The sequence below is a fragment of the Gopherus flavomarginatus genome, chromosome 24 (genome assembly GCF_025201925.1).
Source record: "Gopherus flavomarginatus isolate rGopFla2 chromosome 24, rGopFla2.mat.asm, whole genome shotgun sequence".
Lineage (NCBI taxonomy): Eukaryota > Metazoa > Chordata > Testudines > Testudinidae > Gopherus > Gopherus flavomarginatus.
The window spans coordinates 5,122,742-5,147,212 of NC_066640.1; the positions used below are offsets into that span (position 1 = coordinate 5,122,742).

Consider the following 24,471-nt stretch of genomic DNA (forward strand, 5'->3'; position numbering starts at 1 on the left):
TCTGCCGACAGTGGCCAATGCCAGGTGCCCCCAGAGGGAGTGAACCTAACAGGTAGTGATCAAGTGATCTCTCTCCTGCCATCCATCTCCATCCTCTGACAAACAGAGGCTGGGACACCATTCCTTACCTATCCTGGCTAATAGCCATTTATGGACTTAACCTCCATGAATTTATCCAGTTCCCTTTTAAACGCTGTTATAGTCCTAGCCTTCACAACCTCCTCAGGTAAGGAGTTCCACAAGTTGACTGTGCGCTGCGTGAAGAAGAACTTCCTTTTGTTTTAAACCTGCTGCCTATTAATTTCATCTGGTGACCCCTAGTTCTTGTATTATGGGAATAAGTAAATAACTTTTCCTTATCCACTTTCTCCACATCACTCATGATTTTATATACCTTGTGGCAGACCCAAGCCAGTGGGGTACAGGAGTCTGGTAGAGGGCAAATATACTGGTCACTGGATGAGTAGTTTTCTGTTCCCTGAGTGACCAGTGCAGGGGCTGCACTAGAGTAGTCAGGAACCTGCTAGAACCAATTAAGACAGACAGGCTGATTAGATCACCTGCAGCCAATCAAGGCAGGCTAATCAGGGCACCTGGGTTTAAAAAGGAACTCACTCCAGTCGGGGGGGGGGGGGAGCCAAAGGAGAGGAAGTGTGTGTGAGGAGCTGGGAGCAAAAGGTACAATGAGCTGAGACTGAGAGGGTGTGCTGCTCGAGGACTAGGAGTACAAGTGTTATCAGACACCAGGAGGAAGGTCCTGTGGTGAGGATAAAGAAGGTGTTTGGAGGAGGCCATGGGGAAATAGCCCAGGATGCTGTAGCTGTCACGCAGCTGTTACAGGAGGCACTATAGACGCTGCAATCCACAGGGCCCTGGGCTGGAACCCAGAGTAGAGGGCGGGCCCGGGTTCCCCCCAAACCTCCCAACTCCTGATCAGATACAGGAGGAGTTGACCCAGACTGTGGGGAAGATCACTGAGGTGAGCAAATCTGCCAATAAGCGCAGGACCCACCAAGGTAGAGGAGGAACTTTGTCACAACCTCTATCATATCCCTCTAGTCTCCTCTTTTCCAAGCTGAAGAGTCCTAGCCTCTCTAATCTTTCCTCATATGGGACCCCCTCCAAACCCCTAATCATTGTAGTTGCCCTTTTCTGAAACTTTTCTAGTGCCAGTATATCTTTTTTGAGGTGAGGAGACAATGTTTTCTCAACAATGTTTATTAGTTATCGCAGTTAAATATGTTTTAACAAAAAAATGAAATTAAAAAAATGTGTTTCAACCCATCTGACTAAGAACCCTTTCCCCTCTCAACTGCTTTCAATTCCTGGCCTCTTGTGGTGTCACCATTTCACTAGCTCGCCAGTCACTAGAGAGTCTTGAGGACCTGAATTTTACATGTAAAAAAAAGCGTATTTAACAAATCTTTTCAGGCCTTCCTGCTACATCATCAAGCAAAAAAGGGCACAAGTTGTTTTTCTCTTTGCAGCTTCTCTGTTCACGAGAGACTCAACCCAACCTTGGACACTACGTTTCTTGTAGAAATTCAGATCAAGACTCAAAATTCCCCCAAAGCTCAGAGATCAGATCTGCGCCGGGAAGTGGGAAGGTGGGAGAGGGTTCATGCAGGGCAGACACAAAGCTTGGATCTCAGATCCAAGGGCTGCTGATCCCGTCTTGGGTTTTGGTTTGGCCCATTTCTAGCATCCAATAGGACCCAATTTTGGCTGGAACAAACCACCAAAATGCCCATGAGGAAGGCAGATCTTATAGTACAGTCTAGAACAGGGGTCCCCAACACAATGCCCACGGGTGCCATGGTGCCCGCAGGGGCATCTAAATGCGCCCGCATCTTGGCCGGTGGTGGAGGATCTGCTGAAATGCCGCTGAATTTCAGCGGCATTTTGGCAGCGACGCCTCTCGATGACGCCGCTTGCTGCTGACAAGCGGCGTCATCGAGAGGCGTTGCCCCAGAATTTCTGCGGCATTTCGGCGGGGACGCATCTCGATGACGCTGCTTCCCGCTGACAAGTGATGTCATTGAGAGGCGTCACCGCCGAAATGCCGCAGAAATTCAGCGGCATTTGGGTGGGTACTTGGCCGCCGCCGCGGTCCTTCGTCTGGTGCCTGCCAGATGAAAAGGTTGGGGACCACTGGTCTAGAAGAAATCTGCTCTTCCAAATCACATAGTGCAAACGTATCTTGTGTCACCTAAGTGCTCGGCTTATAGCAGGGTGGGACATACTGACAGCAACTCGGAAAGGCCAGTATTCCGCTGTATTTCTGAGCAGGCTGGGCCAGACATCTTCCCGGGAAAGCTATTCCCAGCCTGATTTCCCAACAGAAATGGATAAACCCCCCTGAGCTTCCGAACACTCATTCAAACCGAACCTCCGAGGAGATTTCCCCCCTGAGCTAGTTCAAGCCTATTTGACAGAGAAGAGAAAAGAGAGCCCCATGTTTTTCTAACCTCACTTACACCCAGCATGTGGGCCCTGAAAAGCTCTGCCTATCTTTTGTGACTTCAATAAATCGCCAGCACTTAAGCAAAGTGGGCAGAAAATTACAGGTTGTATTGCAGATGAATGGAGAGGGAGAGAGCACCGGGGTTGAGAAAACAGAGGTTTGGTGGGTATAATGGAGAAACTGCTGGCTGACAGCCTGCGGAGGCCTGGAAAGCCATCCGGTATTAGTTAAATGCTTATCGGCGCTCATGTTGGGAGGCATAATCGGTGCTTCTGAACAGCAGCCACTTGATTGTCTCGATTATGTCCCTTTAGAAATGATTTGGTGGCTATTTTGCTTTGCGTTGTCAAGGTTAAGTCAAGGAAAATGCTCTTTCCCCCTGTCTCTGTGACACTTACCCAAGAGCAGAAACCCGTCTGGGGGAAACAAGAGGTGGTCATTTCTTTGCCGTCCGTCTCTCGGCACTAGTTCTGCTCTGGAGGTTGACTAAGAAAATGTCCCCTTCGGACTTGCTCGCAGTGTGTTTTTCACAGTTGGATCTGCAGATCTGAATGCCAGAAGTAAGCTGCTACTTTGTGGGGCAAGATTATATCTGTTAACCCTGCAGAGACCGCTCCGCTCTGGGAGTGGGAGCTGGCTCCTATTTCTGCTTGTGTGTCAACAGAATGGCTTGCTAAGTCCCAGTCAGTGACCCCCTCGCCGTGGGGCTACGGAGGGGTCATGGAGGGGCTGATTAGCCCCATAGCAGAGTCTTAGTTCCAGGTAATGATGCAGAAGAATAGAGGCTAGCTCAGTGTGCAGAACTCAAGGGTGTTTGCAAGGGTGGCATTTGGACAAAATATATTTTTATTTGTAAGCTGAGCACGTTTGATCTGGAGTCACTGAGCGACCATAAACATGGAGCATCCCAAGGCCATTTTTAGAGAGTTTTTCTTTCAGTGGGAAACCACCTTTGAAGTGCCCGATTCTCCTCTCACTTACCCAGCTGTAGCTCAGCAGCACTGCTCCTGGTTTCCACATTTGTAAGTGAGGTGAAAACCAGGCCCCGCATCTCATATTTCCATACTGAGCTGCATTGCCATAGGAGGGTTGTATACATGTCAGGGCAACTACTGGTAATATCCGTAGCTCTTAGCATCCGTAGATCTTAAAGCGCTTCACAAAGAGGACAGTATCATGAGGGGGAAACTGAGGCACGGATTGGTGACATGAGCTGGCCATGATCATCCAGCAGCTCAGTGGCGGAGTTGAAAAAAGAGAACCTAGGTCTTCTGAGATTCAATCAGTGATCTAGCCACACGGCCTCCTTATTCTGCACCACCATCGTTCAACTGAATTATTTTGATACAAATGAAACCGCTTTATTCGTCGCATTGAGTGGCCCATTGATAAATATGTGCCTTTGCACAGAGCAGGACAAGTCAAAGAATAAACGCCCCAATGATGAGATTATTCGCCTACAAAATAGTTTCCTGGGGAAAGTGGAGGAAGTCTGGTCACCGTAGACTTTTAAAACAAGACCAAACCCAACAGCAGATGTACTAGCTGAGTGGGACTAGATTGGCTGGGGTCCAACAGCCGCGGGTAGAGCTCGGGGTCTAGGAATCTGGCTGGTGGGTCATAATCATGGCTCAGCCAGGAACCTACTCTTTGAACTTAGACAAATCACTTCCTCTTTCTATTTATTTCCACTCCCACTCTTTTTCTGTCTTATCGGTTTCTACTGTAAACTCTCTGTAGAAGGGACTGTCTCTTAGTAAGGGTCTGTTCAGTGCCCGGCATGATGGGGCCTTGATCTTGAACGGATTCTCTAGATGCTACTGTACAAATAAGGTATTTTCTCTCTCTGTTTTGTGAAAAAATACTTTCCTCTGCACCAAACCAAAATCCTCCCTGGAAAGAGTGAAACTATTTGAATGGAACGACTAAACTTCCCACAGTAAAGAGACCAGGTTGGAGAGGTAATATCGCTTATTGGACCAACTTCTGTTGGTGAAAGAGACAAGCTATCGAGTTTACGTAGAGCTCTTCAGGTCTGGGAAACTCACTCACATGTCACCGCTAAATACAAGGTGGACTCAGATTTTTTGGCATAAGTAGTTAACACACATCTTGAGACATTCAAGGAAAAGAGGCCAGTGAACAGTCCTGCAGTAACAGGCTAAAAGGGGCTGGCGAGTTAGTGGTTACAGATTGGTGTAATGAGACGTAAATCCAGTGTCTCTGTTCAGTCTGTGGTTTTTTAGTGTCTAGCAAAGTTATGAATGTAAGCTCCCGGGCTCGTCTTTCGAAGGTGTTGTGCAGGTTTCCTTTGAGGACGAGGACTGAGAAGTCAGCTGTGGAGTGATCGCTTTGTGAAAAGGATTCGCCCACAGATGATCTCCAATTTTTGTCTTTTTTCCCTGCACGAGTTCATTCGAGAGCACAGTGATTGTCTTGTTTCACCCCTAGTTGTTGTTGGGGCACGGGATGAGGTACACCAGATGTCGCGATACTTCCCATATGGTAAATAGAAAAAAGCAACGGGAAATCCTTTGTGCAGATATTTTTGTGCATGCCACACTGGAGTATCCTATCTATGGTCCTTACATAGCCCCACTGCTGTAGTATCAGAGCATCTTGCAACCTTTCATGCATTTTGGTTCACAACCCCCCTACCCCCCCAAGTGAGGTAGGGCCATGCTATTATTCCCATTGCATAGATGGGAAACTGAGGCACAGAAAGAGTAAGACCTGCACAAGGTCATACAATAAGCCTGTGGTGACGCAGGGAATTGAACGTAGGTTGCTTAGATCCCAAGTCTGCACTCTAACCACTCTCTCGCCTAGAAGAGCAATGTTGCTTGAAACAAAGATGTATAGAATGGACACCCCTTGTCACAAGTAGCTCGAGGGTGTGAATCTCCCTTGCCCTGCACCTCGTCTCATCCCTTGCACCAGTGCAGAGTGTATGTAAAACACTACCATTGTGATGCAGTAGTGATTACCTGCCCTGTGTCTGAATAGAGAACTTTGATCTCCAGGGCTGCGGGTTCATTTATTTTTTTTAAAGAATTCTGTTGTGGTGCAAAGGGGGTTTCCTGTCTGTTCCTTGACATTGTCTTGTAATCTAGCAAGTGAGGCGCATAAACAGCTACTGGCCAGTGTGGATCACTCTGAGCTTTAAAACGAGGGTCTGCTTGCTACTACGAGTGATTGTGGGGGATGCCATCAGAGGGCTGCCTGTTTCTCCTGCCTCGCTAAGTACGATCTCAGTCGCAAATGCACTCAGCTTAAAGGAAGAGGATGTTTTCCTACCTGCCAGCCCTGCAAACTCCCCCTGGGATCTGAGAACCAAGCTAGGCTCATTCCTTCTCACGCTTCATCACCCATAATGCAGAGCCACCAATTACCTCAGTGACACCCTAGTCCCTGCAACCTTAACGTCTTCTAATTAATCCCTCAGTGACACCTGCAGTGTTCCTCTGCCAGCAGCAGATTTGCACAGTTACCGCTGACTGGAAGGTAGGACAACACAGCATAGACTCCAGCTCCGCTCCCAGAGTGCCATTGGCAGAGCTAACAGCAGTGAAAAGCTGCAGGAGCTTAGATTTCCAAAGGCATCTCCATGTGAGATCCTGTCTTAAATTAGCATTTATTAGGGGCTGGCTGGATGTTTCAGTTGGTCATGGGTTTGAATCCAGCCCAGCCGCACAGGGACTGAACTTTGATCCCCTCTACTGGAGGTGGGGTGGCATCCGTGAGATGAGTTTGGTGGGTCTCAACTCCAGCTCCCACATTCCAAGCTGTGCGCTAACGGGCAGGCTCAGCAGAGAGTCAGAGAACTGCAAGGGGGATGGAGAGTGACCTGCCCACAAAGGAGGTCCCGTCCCCCCCCCGGATTGTGCATGAGGCATGTTGACAGGGCTGAAGGCAAGGAGAGCGCTTCCTTCACCAGGCCGGCCAGGCCACTGCCTTCCGCCACGCCTAAATCCACACTGGTTTTTAAAGCTGAAGTTTACGGCTCTACACAAACTATTTGCAGATATACAAATTGGCTCCTTTAATAATTTGCATATAATGTCGCCATGTGGAGCGGCACCAACCGTGGCTGCAGGAGCACTAATACCATCCACATGCCCTAAACCTGAGCAGCTGAGCCAGATGCAGGTGGGGTGGAGGAGCAGGGAATCCTCTCCAGCCAGCCCGTGGAGGAGGAGCAGAGCCCCTGATGCTACAGCACTGAGGCAACCGATCCAAGGAGGACTGGATCCATCAGCCAGCCCCAGGCTGTCGCCCCGTCTGCCCACAGGCAGCAGCGCCATAGAAAAGGGGCCTGAACTCTCAGGGAAATCACCCCAACACACACTTAATCAATCAACGGCAAGAACTGTGAGGCTTGGCAGGCCGAGTAATTAGTGACTATGCAGCAGCAGAGTGAAACATTTGTCTTGCCCTTTGAAGCAGAAATGAGAGAGAAAGTGGCTGGTGCGGAACTAGCAGTTCGTTGTCTTTTGGCGAGCGGGTTAGGGGCTGTTTAATAAATGTCAGTGCTGATACAGGTCTGAGCCAGGACCAGTGCTGGCAAATGCTATAAGCACAGAGCACTGCCCAGTACCCCTCAGGCCTGACCGCAGCCTCCCTGTTACTTCAGTTCTGGAGCTCCCCGCCCAGTTCTGCCACCCCATCTCAGGCCTGTCTATGGTCCCCTGCCCCGTCACTCCAGTTCTGGAGCTCCCCGCCCAGTTCTGCCACCCCATCTCAGGCCTGTCTATGGTCCCCTGCCCCGTCACTCCAGTTCTGGAGCTCCCCGCCCAGTCCTGCCACCCCATCTCAGGCCTGTCTATGGTCCCCTGCCCCGTCACTCCAGTTCTGGAGCTCCCTGCCCAGTTCTGCCACCCCATCTCAGGCCTGTCTATGGTCCCCTGCCCCGTCACTCCAGTTCTGGAGCTCCCCGCCCAGTCCTGCCACCCCATCTCAGGCCTGTCTATGGTCCCTTCCCCCGTCACTCCAGTTCTGGAGCTCCCCGCCCAGTTCTGCCACCGCATCTCGGAGCCAGCTACGGTCCCCTGACCCCTCATTCCAGTTCTGGAGCTCCCCGCCCAGTTCTGCCACCACATCTCGGGCCTGGCTATGGTCCCCTGACCCCTCATTCCAGTTCTGAGCTCCCCACCCAGTTCTGCCACCGCATCTCGGACCTGTCTCTGGTCCCCTGCCCCATCTCTCCAGTTCTGGAGCTCCCCACTCAGTTCTGCCACCCCATCTCAGGCCTATCTATGGTCCCCTGCCCCGTCACTCCAGTTCTGGAGCTCCCCACCCAGTTCTGCTACCGCATCTCGGAGCCGGCTACGGTCCCCTACCCCGTCACTCCAGTTCTGGAGCTCCCCGCCCAGTTCTGCCACCGCATCTCGGGCCTGGCTATGGTCCCCTGACCCCTCATTCCAGTTCTGAGCTCCCCACCCAGTTCTGCCACTGCATCTCGGACCTGTCTCTGGTCCCCTGCCCCATCTCTCCAGTTCTGGAGCTCCCCCCCACCACTTCTGCCACCGCATCTCGGGCCTGGCTACGGTTCCCTGCCCCGTCACTCCAGTTCTGGAGCTCCCCGCCCCATTCTGCCACCACATCTCAGGCCTGTCTACAGTCCCCTGCCCCATCACTCCCTTTCTGGAGCTCCTCGACCAGTTCTGCCACCGCATCTAGGGCCTGGCTACGGTCCCCTGTCTCGTCACTCCCGTTCTGGAGCTCCCCGCCCAGTTCTGCCACAGCATCTCAGGCCTGTCTACAGTCCCCTGCTCCATCACTCCCATTCTGGAGCTCCCCGCCCAGTTCTGCCACAGCATCTCAGGCCTGTCTACGGCCTCCAGCCCCATCACTCCAGTTCTGGAGCTCCCTGCCCTGCTGGCGAACCAGTTCTGTTGTGCAACGCTCTAACCTTTACAGGCCCCTACACCGCTCTGCCAGTGCAGGTCAGTTCTGATCTTGCAGGGTCTGTGCGCACAGCCCACAGCAGCCAGCCTGGTTGAACAGGCTTGGGCTCACCCCACTGCACTAAAACTAGCCGTGCAGACGTTGCTGCTCACGCTGGAACTCCGGCTCTGAAGGTGGTGCTGGGGGTGTAGTGGTGGTTTCAGAGCCTAACCCCAACTTCAAAGCGCTGTCCACACAGCTATTTTCAGAATGCTAGAGCCAGCCCCACTAAGCCACATCAGTCAGCCCAGGCTGGGAGCCATGCTGCCATGCGCTGTGTAGACACAGCCCTGCCATTCATGCCCAACCATGGGCTGGAGCCACAGAAGAACAACAAACTCGTTGTACATGTGACCACACCCTGATAAAAAGGTCCAGGTCTAGAAGAGAATGTGGCTAGAGAGCCACCAAGCTGGCATCCTGAACAGAAACCTTGTTTGTTGGAATTCAGGAACCCCCAGTACGCTGCACCGCGGGGAGTTACTCCGTCTGCAGAGAATAAGTACCCTAGTGATTAACAACAACACTCTTATGGCAGTTTTTATCCCATGGTGCTTTGTAAATTTTATATGTACGGGATTCCCTTTACCAACCACTGAAGCAAATCAGCTCTTAAACAGCAGGCAACTGCACTCTACACGGCAGACAGTGTGGGCTAGTGGCTAGTGCAGAGGGTTATGAGACCTGCAGTGCTTAGTTTGTGTCAGGGCTGAGCCCCGGCGCCTCTGGGCCTGGTGGTTCAGAGCCCCGGAGCCTCTGGGCCTGATGGTTCAGAGCCCTGGCACCTCTGGGCCTGGCGGTTCAGAGCCCTGGCGCCTCTGGGCCTGGCGGTTCAGAGCCCCGGAGCCTCTGGGCCTGGCGATTTGTAGTCCCAGCACCTCTGGGCCTGGTGGTTCAGAGCCCCGGCGCCTCTGGGCCTGGCGGTTCAGAGCCCCGGCGCCTCTGGGCCTGGCGGTTCAGAGCCCCGGCGCCTCTGGGCCTGGCGGTTCAGAGCCCCGGCGCCTCTGGGCCTGGTGGTTCAGAGCCCCGGCGCCTCTAGGCCTGACAGTTTGTAGCCCCGGCGCCTCTGGGCCTGGCAGTTTAGAACCCCGGCACTTCCGGCCTTGCCACATCAGTGATGAAAGTAAAAAAATTACTTAAGCCTTGGCACCTCCTTCATTACAGATTAAGCACTGGAGACCTGAGTTCAGGTCCTCACACTGCTAGTAACTTGATGTGTGACCTTGGGGAGTTACTTCCACTCTCGTTCCCCTCCCGCCCAGCGTCTAGTTAGGTTCTTTGGGGGCAGAGACTGTCTCTTGCTATGTACAACAGGGCCTGTAACACTAATAAAAGTAACACTTTGAGACAGGAAGTGAAGAAGAAGAATGTATCCAACTGCAATTGCAGGTTGGTGAAATATAATTCATTACCCAGACTGGAATTTGGCCACATCCCTCTGGTTAAAACCTTAATGTTAAAAATTATTAATTATTACTATTATTATTATTATTATTTTATTATTGCATTAACAAGCAAAAGCTTCCATGAAGTTGGGACATCATTTCGCTAGGTGCATAGACACAAGCTGACATATTCTTGCAGCTTTGAAGTGGAACTTTAATGACCACAAGTGGGCCGGGTCTGAGTTTTAATTGTCTGCCCAAAGATACCCGTATAAAATAGTGCTGTACAGTACTTATGGGAACAAACCTCTTCCCCATGGCTTGCGTCAGTGATTGGAGTCGAGTAACTAATGCCCAGCAAATAATGTAGTCAGCGAATTTTGCTCCATTAGGCGAGCAGTTTGCCGTTTTCTCAGATTAACTCCTCGTTACAAGCTAGTCTGGGAGTGGCACCAAGTGGCTGATATGGTAACACAGGATCAGCAGGGAAGTGCTGGCTACTCTCTTCCCCCCCACCTCCCATGCCAGTAGCAACGGACCCTGCATCCAAACAGTTCCTCACTCTCGTCAGAATTGCAATCACATGCAGTGGCCCCAGCTAAGGTCCCGACCCCCTTGTGAGAGGCTAGTTAGAGAGTTTCCAGTGGAACTTGTTCTGTTGGAAAAGGCTGATGCGTTAAAAGCTAAACGTTTCATGGAAACGGGCCCAGTTGGATTAAATTTCGTTTTAGGGGCAAACAAATGTCTTGAGAAAGTTGAACAGAAAAAGGGCGACAGCGCAGAATTTCCTGCAAAATGGAAAATCGAGTTCCCACCCAGCTCTACTGTGGCCACAAGAATGGCCATAATGGGTCAGACCAAGGGTCCACCTAGCCCAGTATCCTGTCCTCTGAATGTGGCTGGTACCAGGTGCTTCACAGGGAGTGAACAGAACAGGGCGATTCTTGAGTGATCCATCCCCTGCCATCCAGTCTCAGCTTCTGGCAGTCAGAGGTTCAGGGACTTCCAGAGCATGGGGTTGCATCCCTGACCATCTTGGCTAATAGCCATTGATGGATCTATCCTCCATGAACTTATCTGTAAGAATATAAGAATGGCCATAATGGACAAAGTTGCCAGCTCTCATAATTTTATTGCAAATCTCTTGTTATTTAGTCTTTTTCTTAAATCCCCAGCTCCTGGAGTCCTGGGGTTAGACGGAAATCCCAGCATTTCATTTTTAAAAAATAACTTTCTAGCCCTCATGATTGTTGGACCTGAAACCATGACCCCATAAAACTTCAAAAAGCAGAAGGCAAATAACAGGGTACAAAATCTATTATTTTTCAAATCTCATGATTTTAAGCCAAAGTACTTACATCTCAGGCCACAAGACTATCCTCTCACCACATACTTGGATTGCCCCCCATTTGTCAGGCTGGCGAGAACATTAGAGCCCCAACCCCGTCCCAACATTCTGCACCCCCCTCTTCCGTGCTTCCAGACACCTTCTTCCAAACATCCACGTAGCGTTGGTCTGCCCAAGGACATTGACCAGAACAGCTACTGCAGAACAAGCTATTCAGCACAAGCTATTCTAGAACAGCTGCCGCCACGGACACTGTATTCCAGTATAAAAGTGATGGTATTCCAAAATATTTACCCCACTTTGTAAGCGCAGATCATTCCAGAATGAAGAGGCTTTTATTCTGGAATAGGGTGTCCACTCAAGAAGCTATTCTGGACTAGCCTGTTCTGCAGTAGCTAGTCTGGTCAATTTGCCCCTGTAGACAAGCTTCACGCTCCTTGTGTAATGACCTCTGTCCTGCCCCCACCATTCCCAGAATTCTGCATTTTGGGGGAGGCTGCCGCATCCAAGGGCACCCATTGGCTGACCAAGAAGCCCCGCCTTTGTGAGAGTTGGGCTTTGTTCCAGCACTGGTGCAACACAAATGTGTCAAACCTCTCGCACTCCCATTTCCACCGTGTTGATGCGGTATTAGGTCAGGGACATCTTCCAGCCAGAGGATGCCCAGACAGCTCCTGGCAGACAAAGCCTGCCTGGGAAAGCAGCTGCGAGGGATGAGAAATATGAAAAAGATCCATCAGCGTGGGGTTTAGATAGCCATTGTAAATAGACCTGACTAGAGTCACTATTGATTTTTCTTGCACGGAGCTGTAATTAGATTGAACTGGGAAGGGGCATGTTAAGCTGCATCAGCAGAAAAAGAAAGAACGAAAGAAAGAATCAACGAACCAGGGAAGTTCTTTACTGATCCGCTTCACTGCAGCATCCCTCCTGCCTGTGTCCGCACCTTTCGGCACGATAAGTCTGGAAAGTGCCTAAGCTGTCCAAATCCCAAAGACGGCAGCATGAGCCTCTCCATGAGGCCCAGGATAGGCAGTCAGGGGAGCACGATTCTATCCCTGGCTCTGCTACTTGCTCCCCGGGTGACTTTAGGTGAATCACTATGCCTCCCCATGCTTCAGTTTCCCCAGCTGTAAAATGAGGGTGATGATACCGACCTCCTTCGTAAAGTGCTTTGAGCTCTCTGGGTGAAAAGTGCTATATCCGCACTAAGAATCAAATTCCAGCCTTAGTGACTAGAGTTGGGAGATTTTTTGACACATCATAAGCTAGGATTTGGCCTCATTCAAGTGGCCACTATTATGGCCTCTCAGTCCTGTGTGGGTTGGCAGCAGGATTTGAACCAGGGACCTTCAGCCCTTACATGATAGGCTTCTTTTGAGAGAAAGAAGGTCTCCTGGTTGAAGGAGTGGACTAAGACCCTGGAGATCTTTGCTCAAATCTCATCTGGGTCACAGACTTCGTGTGTCTTTCAGGCAGTCACTTAAGCTCCTGTGGCCTCAATTGCCCAGCTGTGAAATGAGGAGGACCATCACTTCGTCGTCTGTTTAGATTGTGAGCTCTTAGGGTCGGGCTATATGGCAGCTGGGCTTGCTTCTCCTAGCCTGGCTAGACAGACTCGTGCTGGCAGTGCAGACGCTACAACTAAGGTTCTCAGGGCCAGCCAAGGCCTAGACTTGCTCCACCGCAAGCCATGTCCACACTGCTGTTTTCAGCATGCTCGCTCAAGCCCCACTAACACGAGTCAGCAGGGCTGAGGGCCTGCTTCCAGCTGCAATGGAGACACAACTTTATACATCTTTATCCGTGTGCACAGCACCCAGCATCATGGGGCCCTGATCTCAGAGAGGGTGTCATCATAATACAAAGACTAAGGGTTTAATATTTAGTATCTCTATAGTCCCGCTAATCCCTAAGGGTGTAGGAAGGGCACGGATAGCACAGCCACGATGTGGCTAATGCTCGTGATTTTATCCCAAGGGTTGCCATATTTTAAATCCCTGGCTCTTGGATTAGGGGAGAATCTCAGCTTTCATTGTTTGTAAAAGGAAGTTTCTAGATTATCTGAGATCTGGCTCAAGATTTTTGAATGTTTGGGGTTGCTAATACCGCACCTGGGAAGCACTGCTGTTATCAGAGAGCCTCAAGGATTAAGGGTTCTTCTGGGCTGTTTTGCATCTGTGGGTCCCTGAGCCAGCCCTATACAACAATGCTGCTTTTGCAAAAGAAAATCATGCCTCGCCAATCTATTAGAATTCTTTGTGGGTGTCAACAAGCATATGGACAAGGGGTGATCCAGTGGATACAGTGTGCTTGGACTTTCTGAAAGTCTTTGACAAGGTCCCTCACCAAAGCCTCGTACGCAATCATGGGATAAGAGTGAAGGTCCTCTCATCAGTAACTCTTTAAAAGATATAGGAAACAAAGGGTAGAATTAAAAGGTCAGAGGCCAATAGTGGAGTCCCCCAAGGATCTGTACTGCAACTTGTGCTCTTCAAAATATTCATAAATGGTCTGGAAAGGAGCCTGAATAGTGAGGTGACAAAATTTGGAGATGATGCAAAATTACTCACGATAATAAAGTCCAAAGCTGACTGTGAAGTGTTACAGAAGAATCTCACTCAACTAGATCTCTGGGTAACACAATGGATGAAATTCAATGAATTAAATTCACATGAAATTCCCTGTTGATAAATTCAACGTAATGCACATTGGAAAACATAATCCCAACTGTACATACAAAATGATGGGGTCTACATTAGCTGTTACCACTCAAGAAAGATCTTGGAGTCATTGTGGCTAGTTCTCGGAAAATATCCCCTCCATGTGCAACAGTGGTCATAAAAAGTGAACGGAATGTTAGGAACCATTAGGAAAGGGATAAATAAATAAAACAGAAAATGTCATAGTGTCACTTCTTAAATCCTTGAATGCTTCATGCAGTTCTGGTCGCCCCATCTCAAAAAAGGACATATTAGAATTGGAAAAGGTACAGAGAAAGGCAACAAAACTGATTAGGGGGATGAAGAGTTTCCATTTGAGGAGAGATTAAAAAGCCTGGCACTGTTCATCTTAGAAAAGAGATGACTAAGCAGGGATTTGAAAGAAGTCTATAAAATCATGACCGGTGTGGAGATAGTTTATAAGGAAGTGTTATTTATTCCTTCACATAACACAAGAACCAGGAGTCACCCAATGAAGTTAATAGGCAGCAGGTTTAAAACTAGCATAAGGTTGTATTTCTTCACACAACGCACAGTCAACCTGTGGAACTCGTTGCCAAGGGATGTTGTGACGTTCAAAAGTGTAACGGGGTTAAAAAAATAATTTGATAATTTGATGGAGGATAGGTCCATCAGTGGCTATTAGCCAAGATGGTCTGCGACGCAACCCCGTGCTCTGAATGTTCCTAAACCTCTGAATAGACACACAGGGGATGGATCCCTCGATAAATTGCCCTGTTCTGTTTATTCCCTCTGAAGCACCTGGCACTGGCCACTGTTGGAAGACAGGATATTGGGCTAGATGGACCATTGCTCTGACCCAGTATGGCCATTCTTATGTTCTTACAGAGAGGAAAAATGACTAGCCCAATGTCACACAGACAGAAAAGTATCAGCACCAGAGTGAGAACCCATCTCTATTTGCTCCGTAGCCTTCTGCCTAACCCGCTAGATCACAAGAGACCATGGTCCCCCCGTCCTAAGCACATCACTTCTAATATTGTGTATGACAAATATATTCAGTGGCAAGATTCAGGCTAAACTTTATTTTCCACAGCAGCCCTGTTTGTAGCCAACCAATCAGAACACTATATCTGAGGTCTTAGTGTTCCAACAGCGCTATTAGTAATTAATTATTGCATATTGCTATGATTATTAATAATTACTTGTGATAATTGTGTTTAGAAACAAATGCTGGTTTTAAAAACTTGAAACACCGAATAACCGATATTCTCTATGCTTATCCAATACAGCGTGTCTAGAGGATAATCAATACATGGGAAAAGTAATAGGACAAATTCATCCCTGCAGGTCATCCCAGTAGCTTCACCCAGGGTTAATATGGCCTATTATCTGCCTATGAGAGAGCACACCGACCTCACACATACCACATGGGAGTTCCCATGCAAACCACCAAGCTACTGTAGCAAGAAGCTGGAGATATTTGCAGCCATACCACATGCAGCAGGAGACAAGAGCTACAAGAGGCAGCACTGATTTTCAAAAGCTATGGGGCATTTTGGGTGCCCGGTCCACCTGGACACACTTTCGACAGACCTGATTTTCAGAGTGCGCTGAGCAGTCACCCTCTCAAAACCAGGCCCCTAGAAGGTGCCGAATGCTGGGCCCTGAAAATTCACTAGTCACTTATGAAAATCTAGGCCCCTGGCAGGAAGTATTTGCAGATACAAGATATGGGTGGTCCTGCAGCTCTGCTACATAAAGGACAAGGAGCAAAGAGGGGCTGCAGACATATTGTACTCAGGAGGTCAGACTAGAACATGATCGAGTCACTTCTGACCTGAAAATTTATAACTCTATAGCCCAATGGAGAGCAGGAGATATGACTATTATGCCACCCATAGCAAGAAGCTGGAGCTATGCCACACACCAACAAAGGGAGATGCTGCTGCATTTATACAGTGGTCACTAACAGAAAGTCAACATTTGCCACGTGCATTAATTCCTACTCTAATCACAGGGAAGATGTTACATTAGTCCAGAGACTGCTGGGTAGTAATTCTTGGCAGATGGTGACCATTCTATCACAGGTAGCAAGAGGCAGTAAATAGCCTTGACACGCCTGTTATGTCCTTGCTTTCCCCACAACTTTAACAATTCCTTTACACTCCAATACCACATTGTTATTGCAGTTGCACCATCCCAAGTCCTTTGTACACACTAGTTTGACCTGCTGCACACCTTTGCCTCTGGCTCATGATTGTAATATTGCGAGTGTGAGCAGAGGATTGGACAAAAGTGGGTCTTGCAGCGAACGGGGAGGTGGCGGGGGTGAAGGTGGAGGAGGGAATATTGTCATAGCAAAACACACCACTCACTGTTCCGATTGTGCACATCTGTGGGTTTTCTGTTTGCTTGCTTTGTTTTGGTTTGTTTGGTTTTTTTTTAAAATTGGTGTCTGGAAAAAAAGTCAAATTTTCTATAAAAGGTTTCTTTTGTTTGTTTTTTTTGCAAGCATCTGATGGTCATAGGGTAGGTTTTTCCACTACAACATTCATCTGCCGGTTGTTTGACTGAGGTACCTTATGGGACGCAGGCTCCACCTGATACCACAAAGGGTTAAAAGTATCTTTGTTATGTAGGATGTTTGTATCCACTGAAGAAAGAGCCTCTGGATTCAGGGCCATTTGCAAGGGCCAGGAAAATTATTTCTGTTAACCATTATTACCAGAGAGAAAATGGCTTGAACGGAATATATTTGCTTGGACAAATCTGCTGTCTCCTGTAAACCATCTGTCCTAAGCAGAGCTAAGCAAATATGGTGCACTCAGCCAATCAGGGGACAGAATTCACACCAGGGGATTTATATGACCAATCAGTTCTCTCTGATACAGAAGCATGGAATGCATACAGAGTCTGTTTGGGAGCAGTCCATGGAGCTAAAAAAGTGCCTAAAATTCATTGATTAATGAATAAATCTGAGGAAATTACAACCTGCTTGTGTCTATTCCAGGCAGCAGGCAAAGAGGCTAAATCTGCTGGACCAATGATTTGTGACAAATGATTCACTCAGCACAAGACCTGCCCAACTTTGGCTGGAAGTGGAGGACCTCAGAAATTAGCTTGATACTGTTAGTTCCAGGTGCCTGTCATTTAAATAGGATTCGTCCATGAACGCAAACTTGGAAAGCAAGTCAGAAAAAGAAATGGCTTTTGCCAGTAATTAGGAGGAACTGAATTGCAATTAAAATGTACTCTCACTATTCCTCATGTTAAAGGCCAGGATTAGAAGCAGCCACACTGAGGCCTGCAATTTCATTTAAACTGGAAACAAGAAGCACATTTTTTAACAAGAAAGGTAATTTAACCACTGGAGCAACTTATCCCGGTTGTGATGGATTCTCCATCATCTGGAGTCTTTAAATCAAGCCTGGATATATCTTTAAACAATATTCTCGAGCTCAGTCACAAACTATTGACCTCAAGGCAGGAGTGACTGGGTGGCATTCTCTGGCCTGGACTATACAGATTAGACTGGATGTTCACCGTGGTCCCTTCTGGCTTTCAGATCTATACATTTTGCTCCTGCAGTAAGCTACCCGCACACACCATAGTGCGAAGAGCTGTGCATGCCTGAAATGCACAGTAACGTTTTCGAAGCAACTGAGGGACTTACGCACCGAAATCTCATTGACTTTCATTGAAATACGTGGCCCTAAGTCACTGCAAAAAAAACAAGGGGGAGGGGTGTTTTTATATTGAGATAGCTCTGGCATTGGTGACAAGGCAGAGGTAGTTTGTACCTTGATGCAGCTCAGAATAACCCTTGGCTCCTCTGCAGCTCTTTTCTTCCAGAGATCTCAAAGCACCTCATCATTAGCCCTCATGCTGTCTGTCGTGGCTCACGAGCGAGAATACCAACCTCAGGGCAGACTTTGAGGAGCAGGGCACAAACCCCAAACTGGTTTCAAGTTCTAAAGTTAGATTTCACCAATCAGGTAACAGGTATAAACTCCTACAGCACCATACAGCCTTGCCATGGAGTCATAGGCAGTCCCCTTGGGCATTCCGATCTATCTTGCTACCCAGGCCAGCTTGACTCTGTGATAGATGGTCACGTTACACCAAAGATCACAAAAAAGACAGGTTACTCCCAGCCCCAAAGGACCAGTCACTTACCCCAGGTCGATTTGCACCTTTAGCTCCCACACCAAAGACAACGCTTGTAGCCACGCCTGTAGTCAACTAACTAAGGACTCATTAATTAGGAAAAAGAAATGAGTGTTATTTACAAGGTTGAAGCCGGGAAGCAAACACACACAAACGAGTTACAGTCAGCTGTCAAAAGCAATGTCTATAGTAAGCAGACTCAGAACATCCTTTAGGGTTAACCCAGGCAAAACAGTTGGGGGACTCCTTGCATGTGCTTAGAAGTCCCCACCTCTCACAGTTCCAGGAAGTTCTCTCTAACAGGCATTTTAATTCCCTTCCCCCAGCGTTCACGCTGTGGTGGCATGAGGGCTTGTCCAGGTACCTCCTTCAGGGCTCGGCGCGGGAAGCAATCAGCAAAGTGCCTGTTCCACAGTGGCTCATTTCCATTCCCTAGTCCTTCCTGATGGGCAGGAGATAACACCTCCTGTAGGTACCCAGCATTAGGTGAAGTCTTCCCCTGTTTGGTGAGTTACATAATTTCAGACCAAACATTTTACAGTAACAGAACAAACATGTAAGTATTACCTTATAGCATGGGAACTCAAGGTTATGTGTGAGATTAATGAATGCAGTGACTCACAAGCATTTCATAAAGTCCAAACACTATACACCATCTCAGTCCAATACCTATCTTAACAATACTGACACACAGGTGAGACAGACGGGCGTCCAGCTATGCATTGTTCAGTGAGGCCTAAAAGCCTTGGCATGAGCTGGCACCTGGTCTGCCAGCATTACAATCCCCATTTTACAGGTGGGGAATCTGAGGCTCAGAGAGACTTGCCTGATGTCACCCAGCAGGCCAGTGGTAGAGTCTGGGATAGAATCTGGGCTCCTGAGTCCCCATCCAGAGCTCTATCCACTAGGGAACCTGGTCTCCCCTATAAATGACTCTAGTTTTTACATATACCCCCACCTAGGGTTGATCTCCACTAGCCACCACAAGGTTAAAAACTACAGTGTGTGTTTTATATTGAGATAGCATTTCAAGGTGGCTAGTTGGCTTCTTGTGAAAACACGGCTTATTTTTTGCCTTAGGTACATTTTAAAATGTTACCCAGTTAGGCAGTTAGATGTCTAAATGCAAGTGATCTCGCATGCAGAATGAAAGGCTCTTCTCCAAAATCCATCCCTAAGCCTCTACAAATCTTCGGAAAGCAAGCTGCAATCTGAGGGCAGGTCTACCTCTGAAAAGGTTGCATCGGCGTAGCTGTGGCATGTAAGTGAACACACTCCTACACTGACGGGAGGGATGTTGCACACCCCAGAGCACCTCAGTTATACCGATGTAAGTCTATAGTGTAGACCTGGCCACAGTTCATTTCAGTTCGCCTTTAAATCGGCCTTAAAACAGAGTAAAATCCCATTGTGATTTTCTACCACTCTGATCTTTGTGGGTGTAGAACATTCCTCTGCTGATTTCACACTCACTTTGTACAGGTGTACATGACCACACACAAGGTGTACAGCAGGAGAGAATCAGCCCCACATGTCTGACTTTTCCCTGCACTCTAGATCCCTTTATGTCACAAAGTCTGACACAAGGGAGTGCTTAGGACCGGTAGATTAGGGCAGATGGCTTCAGAACGATGCCTTTACATTGAAACTGACCGTATAAAATGAGACCCTCCATTTCCTTCCCATTAAATATCTCCCCATTTGCACATCAACGCTGTTGAGGTCTGATAACATTTCTATTGGACATTAAAAATAGAGAAATATTGGGGAAATTTGTGAGGACTTTTTTTTTTCATGTTTCCCCCCTGTTTTCTGAACAAGAACAGAAGTGATCAAAGACGTTTTGAAATTTTATTTGAAATTTTTGGAAATGAGAAATTTTGAAATAAAAAAGGGCAAAGCTTAAAAAAACCTTCACAGGTTTCCCCCATACACACATACACACCCTTTTTTAAAATCCAGCTGACTTACCAAAGAGCCAAATCCTCAGGACTTTATTTATTCATTTTTTGTACTTGCTCAGACAAAAATACTGCTGAAGTTAACGGTAGCTTTGTTGCAATGAGTAAAGCGTGAGTAAGGACCCTCAGAATTCAGCTCCAGGACAGCTCACTGCTAGGACAAAGGTGCTGTGCATCATTAAGTAGAGATGCCAAAATGCAGAGCCACACGTCTGTTATGACGTGTTACCTTGGGAATTAGGGAGCTGGTGCTGAAATGTGTTGCCCTTCTCACATGATAATCCTTCTTGTTTGTTAGAACCTTCCGAAAAAAGAGAACATATTCAGGGTTCTGGTGCTCGTAACCCCCCCTTACCTGGATTTTGGATGATGTTTCCATAAATACCACAAGCTAGAGAGTAGTTTTTAGAATAGTGTCATGACTACGTTTCTGGAGGACCTTGGAACTCTAGAGATCAGATGTTGCTTTCATTTACATGGCTACAATTCTAGAGTAATTCTTTTGACTCTGTAGGTGTGTCTACACTTAAATATTTAGTCATGTTTTAACACGTTAAAGAACACAATTGTAAATTCGGGGTTAGACAGGACAGTCTGGACCAAATTCTCCATTGCCCTGTACCTCATACAGTCTTTTACACCAGTGCAAAATGGTACTAAAATCAAAATGAGTTTGTTTTACACCCACTATGCACTGGTGTGAATGACCATACAAGGTACAGAACAATGGCAAATCAAGCCCAGAATAGGCTAAACACAACTAGGAACAAATATATGTCATGTCCACACTAGAGTTTACAATCATGTTAGTTAACACATGGGAAAACATGAGTGGAAATTCCAGTGTAGATAAACTCTAGTAAGAGTTCCCTGGCATAAGATCCTCACCAAAGTATTGAGACCAAGTCCCAGTGTCCTCAGAAGGTGCCATTCTGCTGACATAATAGCTCTCCTGAACTGACCCCATAAAACCCCATTAAACAACAGGCCAGGAACGCTTTAACCTTTACCTCGTGTCATTGGAAATGAAGATGGATTGTGCTCCTCATTGTGAATCATCGGGAAAAGGAGAGGATACTATTTAAGAGTGTTAAATGGCAGGTGGGCAGAGCAAAGAGGTGAAAGTATCAGACCAACCTTGCCAGATCCATGATAAATGAATCTGAAATGGCCTTGGAATCCTCAACACAAAAATAGAGCTTCTTGATTGGCTATGGGGGATGTCAGACCATGAAACCCAACGAAATGCACCAGTCTAATCTGTATCCTCTGTTCCTTCTTATTTGGTGTTGGTTTTTAAGGAATTTCCATTTCACAACAGCCATAGGACACGACGGGCTATGCATTCCCATCTGTCCTCTCAAGCAGTCCAGCTCCCACAGAGTTTTTGAGGCCATAGGCTCATAGACTTTAAGGCCAGAAGGGACCATCCTGATCATCTAGTCTGACCTCCCGCACATTGCAGGCCACAGAACCTCACCCACCCGCTCCAGCTCAGCTCCTTGCAAGCGGAACCAGGTGTATCCTGTCCTTCTGCTCCAGCTGGCCAAAGTCTGCGAACAAACCACTCCTGATGAGACTCAGATATTTTTCATGTGAGGCTGGCATGGAGGCTGATGGCATTTGTTTGCCTAAGAGCTTAAAGCATGAGCAGAGAGCGTGCCCATTAGCTGAGTGCAAATATCCCACCAGGGAGATCCTCCTGCTGAGAAGGTAATGAGTGTCCGCATGGCAGCACCCGGGCTGTGCCGCTGTAGTGTTTGAAGTGTAGACACCCCCAAGGCTCCTAAATCACTTAGGCACTGTTGAAACTCCCAGGCAATGTTAACATATACTGCAGAAAAATGGCAACCCAAAGCCATGTATTTTGCTTCAACAAGGAGTTTTTTTCCTTTAAAAAAAAATGGCAAAAGTTTTCCCCAAAAGACCAAAAATTGGGCATTTGTGCCAAGTAAAACCCATATGTTTAGTCATTGCCTCAGCCCCCCGGCAGAGTGCAGAGAGTTTAATGGGGATTTATTTATTATTAATTATTATTATTATTTAATTTATTATGGAGGTACCACCTGGGAGCCCCAGTCATGTCCCAGGACCAGGCGCCACACAAACACAAAAAGCGAAAAGACGGTCCCTGTCCAAAGAGCTCACAACCTGCTCAGTCCCTGCCCGCAACTTCCATGTACCACCCGCAGGGGAACGCACCTCCTGGGGTGACCTATTGCTCAATGCCGAGACAGGGGCGTGGGGGGGGGGGATTTTAAACTATGGAACTTGGCTCTGTTGGACAGAAATGTATCAGTGACGTGCTGAGAATGGACTTGAATCCAGCAGGAGAGGGAGCAAAGGAGCAGCGAAGGCAGTTGAGGAAGCCTAGATTTCCCGGACCATCCCACAGTCCATTTCTCAGACAGAGGGGAAATGAGGGTGTCACGGAGTGTGGGGGAGTCCAGGCCCTGCACCCCCCACTTCCTGTGATTCACCATGACTCTCAGCCAGCCAGTAAAACAAGGTTTATTAGACGACAGGAACACAGTCCCAAGCAGGGCTTGTAGGTACAATCAGGACTCCTCAGCCAAGTCCCTCTAGGGGGCAAGGAGCTTAGACCCCAGACTTAGGGGGTCCCTGCCTCTTCCCAGCCATCCCAAAACTGAAACCCCCTCCAGTCCCTCCTTTCTGGCCTTTGTCTCTTTCCTGGGCCAGGAGGTTACCTGATCTCTTTGTTCGCCTTTAGTCATCCCCTTGCAGGGGGGAAGGGCCCCGGCCATTTGTTGCCAGGAGACAGAGTGTCACTCAGTTATGCACACTGGAGACTTAAGAAATGCACAGGGGAAACTGAGGCACCCACACAGTATTCAGAGGAAACATTAAGAACAGTCCCACTTCATCACAGAGGGCAAACCCCGTCACACTGGGGAGCTGAATCATCGTTGCCTCATTTTGCTTTGAGAACCACTGGTGTGGGCCAGGAAACGTGAGCAGCCGTCACAGAAAGTCCATGTAGAAAATTTCAGCTGTTTCCTGCTGTTTTAAGTTGGCATCTGGGCTTAGGGGCAGAGCCACAGGTCTGAGGAGCCACTGGTTCACAGGTTTGTTGGTTGTCCAAATGAGGTCAGCAGAGACCAGCAGAAGCCAATGGAGAGCAACAGAAGGTTTCCAGTGGGGCCTACTGGAACCCCCGCTATAGGGCTGTAAACTTGGCAGAGGATTGCATGCTTCCCTGTATTAGCCCCACTCAGGATTTAGGAATTAAGAGGTCCCAAATTGCCAGAGGGTGAGGAGGGCAAAATCAAGCCATGAGTTTCCTCCAATTCCAGCCCTGCTGCCAGAAGGAGATATTGGAGTGACCCATTAGGTGCAATCCAAGGGCTTCCACGTGGTCGCTTGCATGGCATGTCTTAGGCAGGTGGCCCCATCTCAAGAGACAGAGGCAATAGAGAGGAAGGAGAAGGAGACACCTTTGGCCCCATCTCAAGAGACGGAGGCAACAGAGAGGAAGAGAGAGATGGAGAGGTGGCAGAGAGGGATGGGCCGAAAGTGAGGGCGGAAGTAGTGAGAAAGGAGCGCTGGGCACCATGGGCCCACACCCAATTAATGGCCGTGTTCTTTCTTTTGAACATCTAGCCTGCAAACGCAAAGAACAGGAGCAGCAGAAAGACAGGAACCTGCAGCCCAAGAAGCAGCGGCTGGTCTTCACGGACCTGCAGCGCCGCACCCTGATCGCGATCTTCAAGGAGAACAAGCGCCCCTCCAAGGAGATGCAGATGACCATCTCGCAACAGCTGGGCCTGGAGCTCAACACCGTCAGCAACTTCTTCATGAACGCCCGCCGGCGGTGCATGAACCGCTGGCAGGAGGATGCGGGCGCCAACCCTGGGGTTCCCTCATCTTCTACAAGCACTTTCTCCAAAGCATGACGCCCCTCTTCTGTCCCTCCCCGACCCCCAGCCACTCCCTCCTCACGACAAAGCCAACCCCATCTCACAACAAGCCACGCCAACCTTGGCCATTCAGGTGGGTGCTCTTGGGTGCTGCAGGGAAACCATGCCACCAAACCCATCGCGCGGAGATGCTGCGACTTGCCCCCTGGGCCTTGGCTTAGTCCCGTGTCTCGCTGCCACGCACGAGCCCTGGAAGAAGCTCGCTTCAAAGGGGAACCATTCGGAACAGGGCGGTTTCCTTCCCTTCAGAGCTCTGTGGAATCTCCCCCGATGGAGTGAGTGACCCCCCAGGCCATTGGGGGAGAATGGGGACTCCTGCTTTTTGCAGCGGAGGAGACTGTGCCTACCCCCGCCTCCCACACACTGCCGCGTTTGCTGTGCTCGTCTTTCCATTGCACGTTATTGGCCTTTCCCATCCCCCTATAAGATACAAGATTTGAGGGGCGAGTTTCAGCCCTGAGCTCTCCACATGTTCAGTCCCTGAGCGTGTGTGTGTGTGGCAGGGGGATTTGAGGCATTCAGGCCCAGCCTGTCCAAGGCACGTAGCGCTGAGGTGCCTGATTCCCATTGATCTC

General features: G+C 48.6%; 1 protein-coding gene across 1 annotated transcript in view; it reads left to right on the forward strand.

The window, feature by feature from the left end:
* The window catches only part of ONECUT3 (one cut homeobox 3), a 91,396-nt gene extending 67,524 nt beyond the window's left edge, over positions 1-23,872 (forward strand). Inside the window, exon 2 of the mRNA XM_050933792.1 lies at positions 23,580-23,872. Within this exon, the coding sequence (XP_050789749.1) occupies positions 23,580-23,872 (293 nt within the window). The remainder of the gene's footprint in view (positions 1-23,579) is intronic.
* Positions 23,873-24,471: the final 599 nt, after the last annotated feature.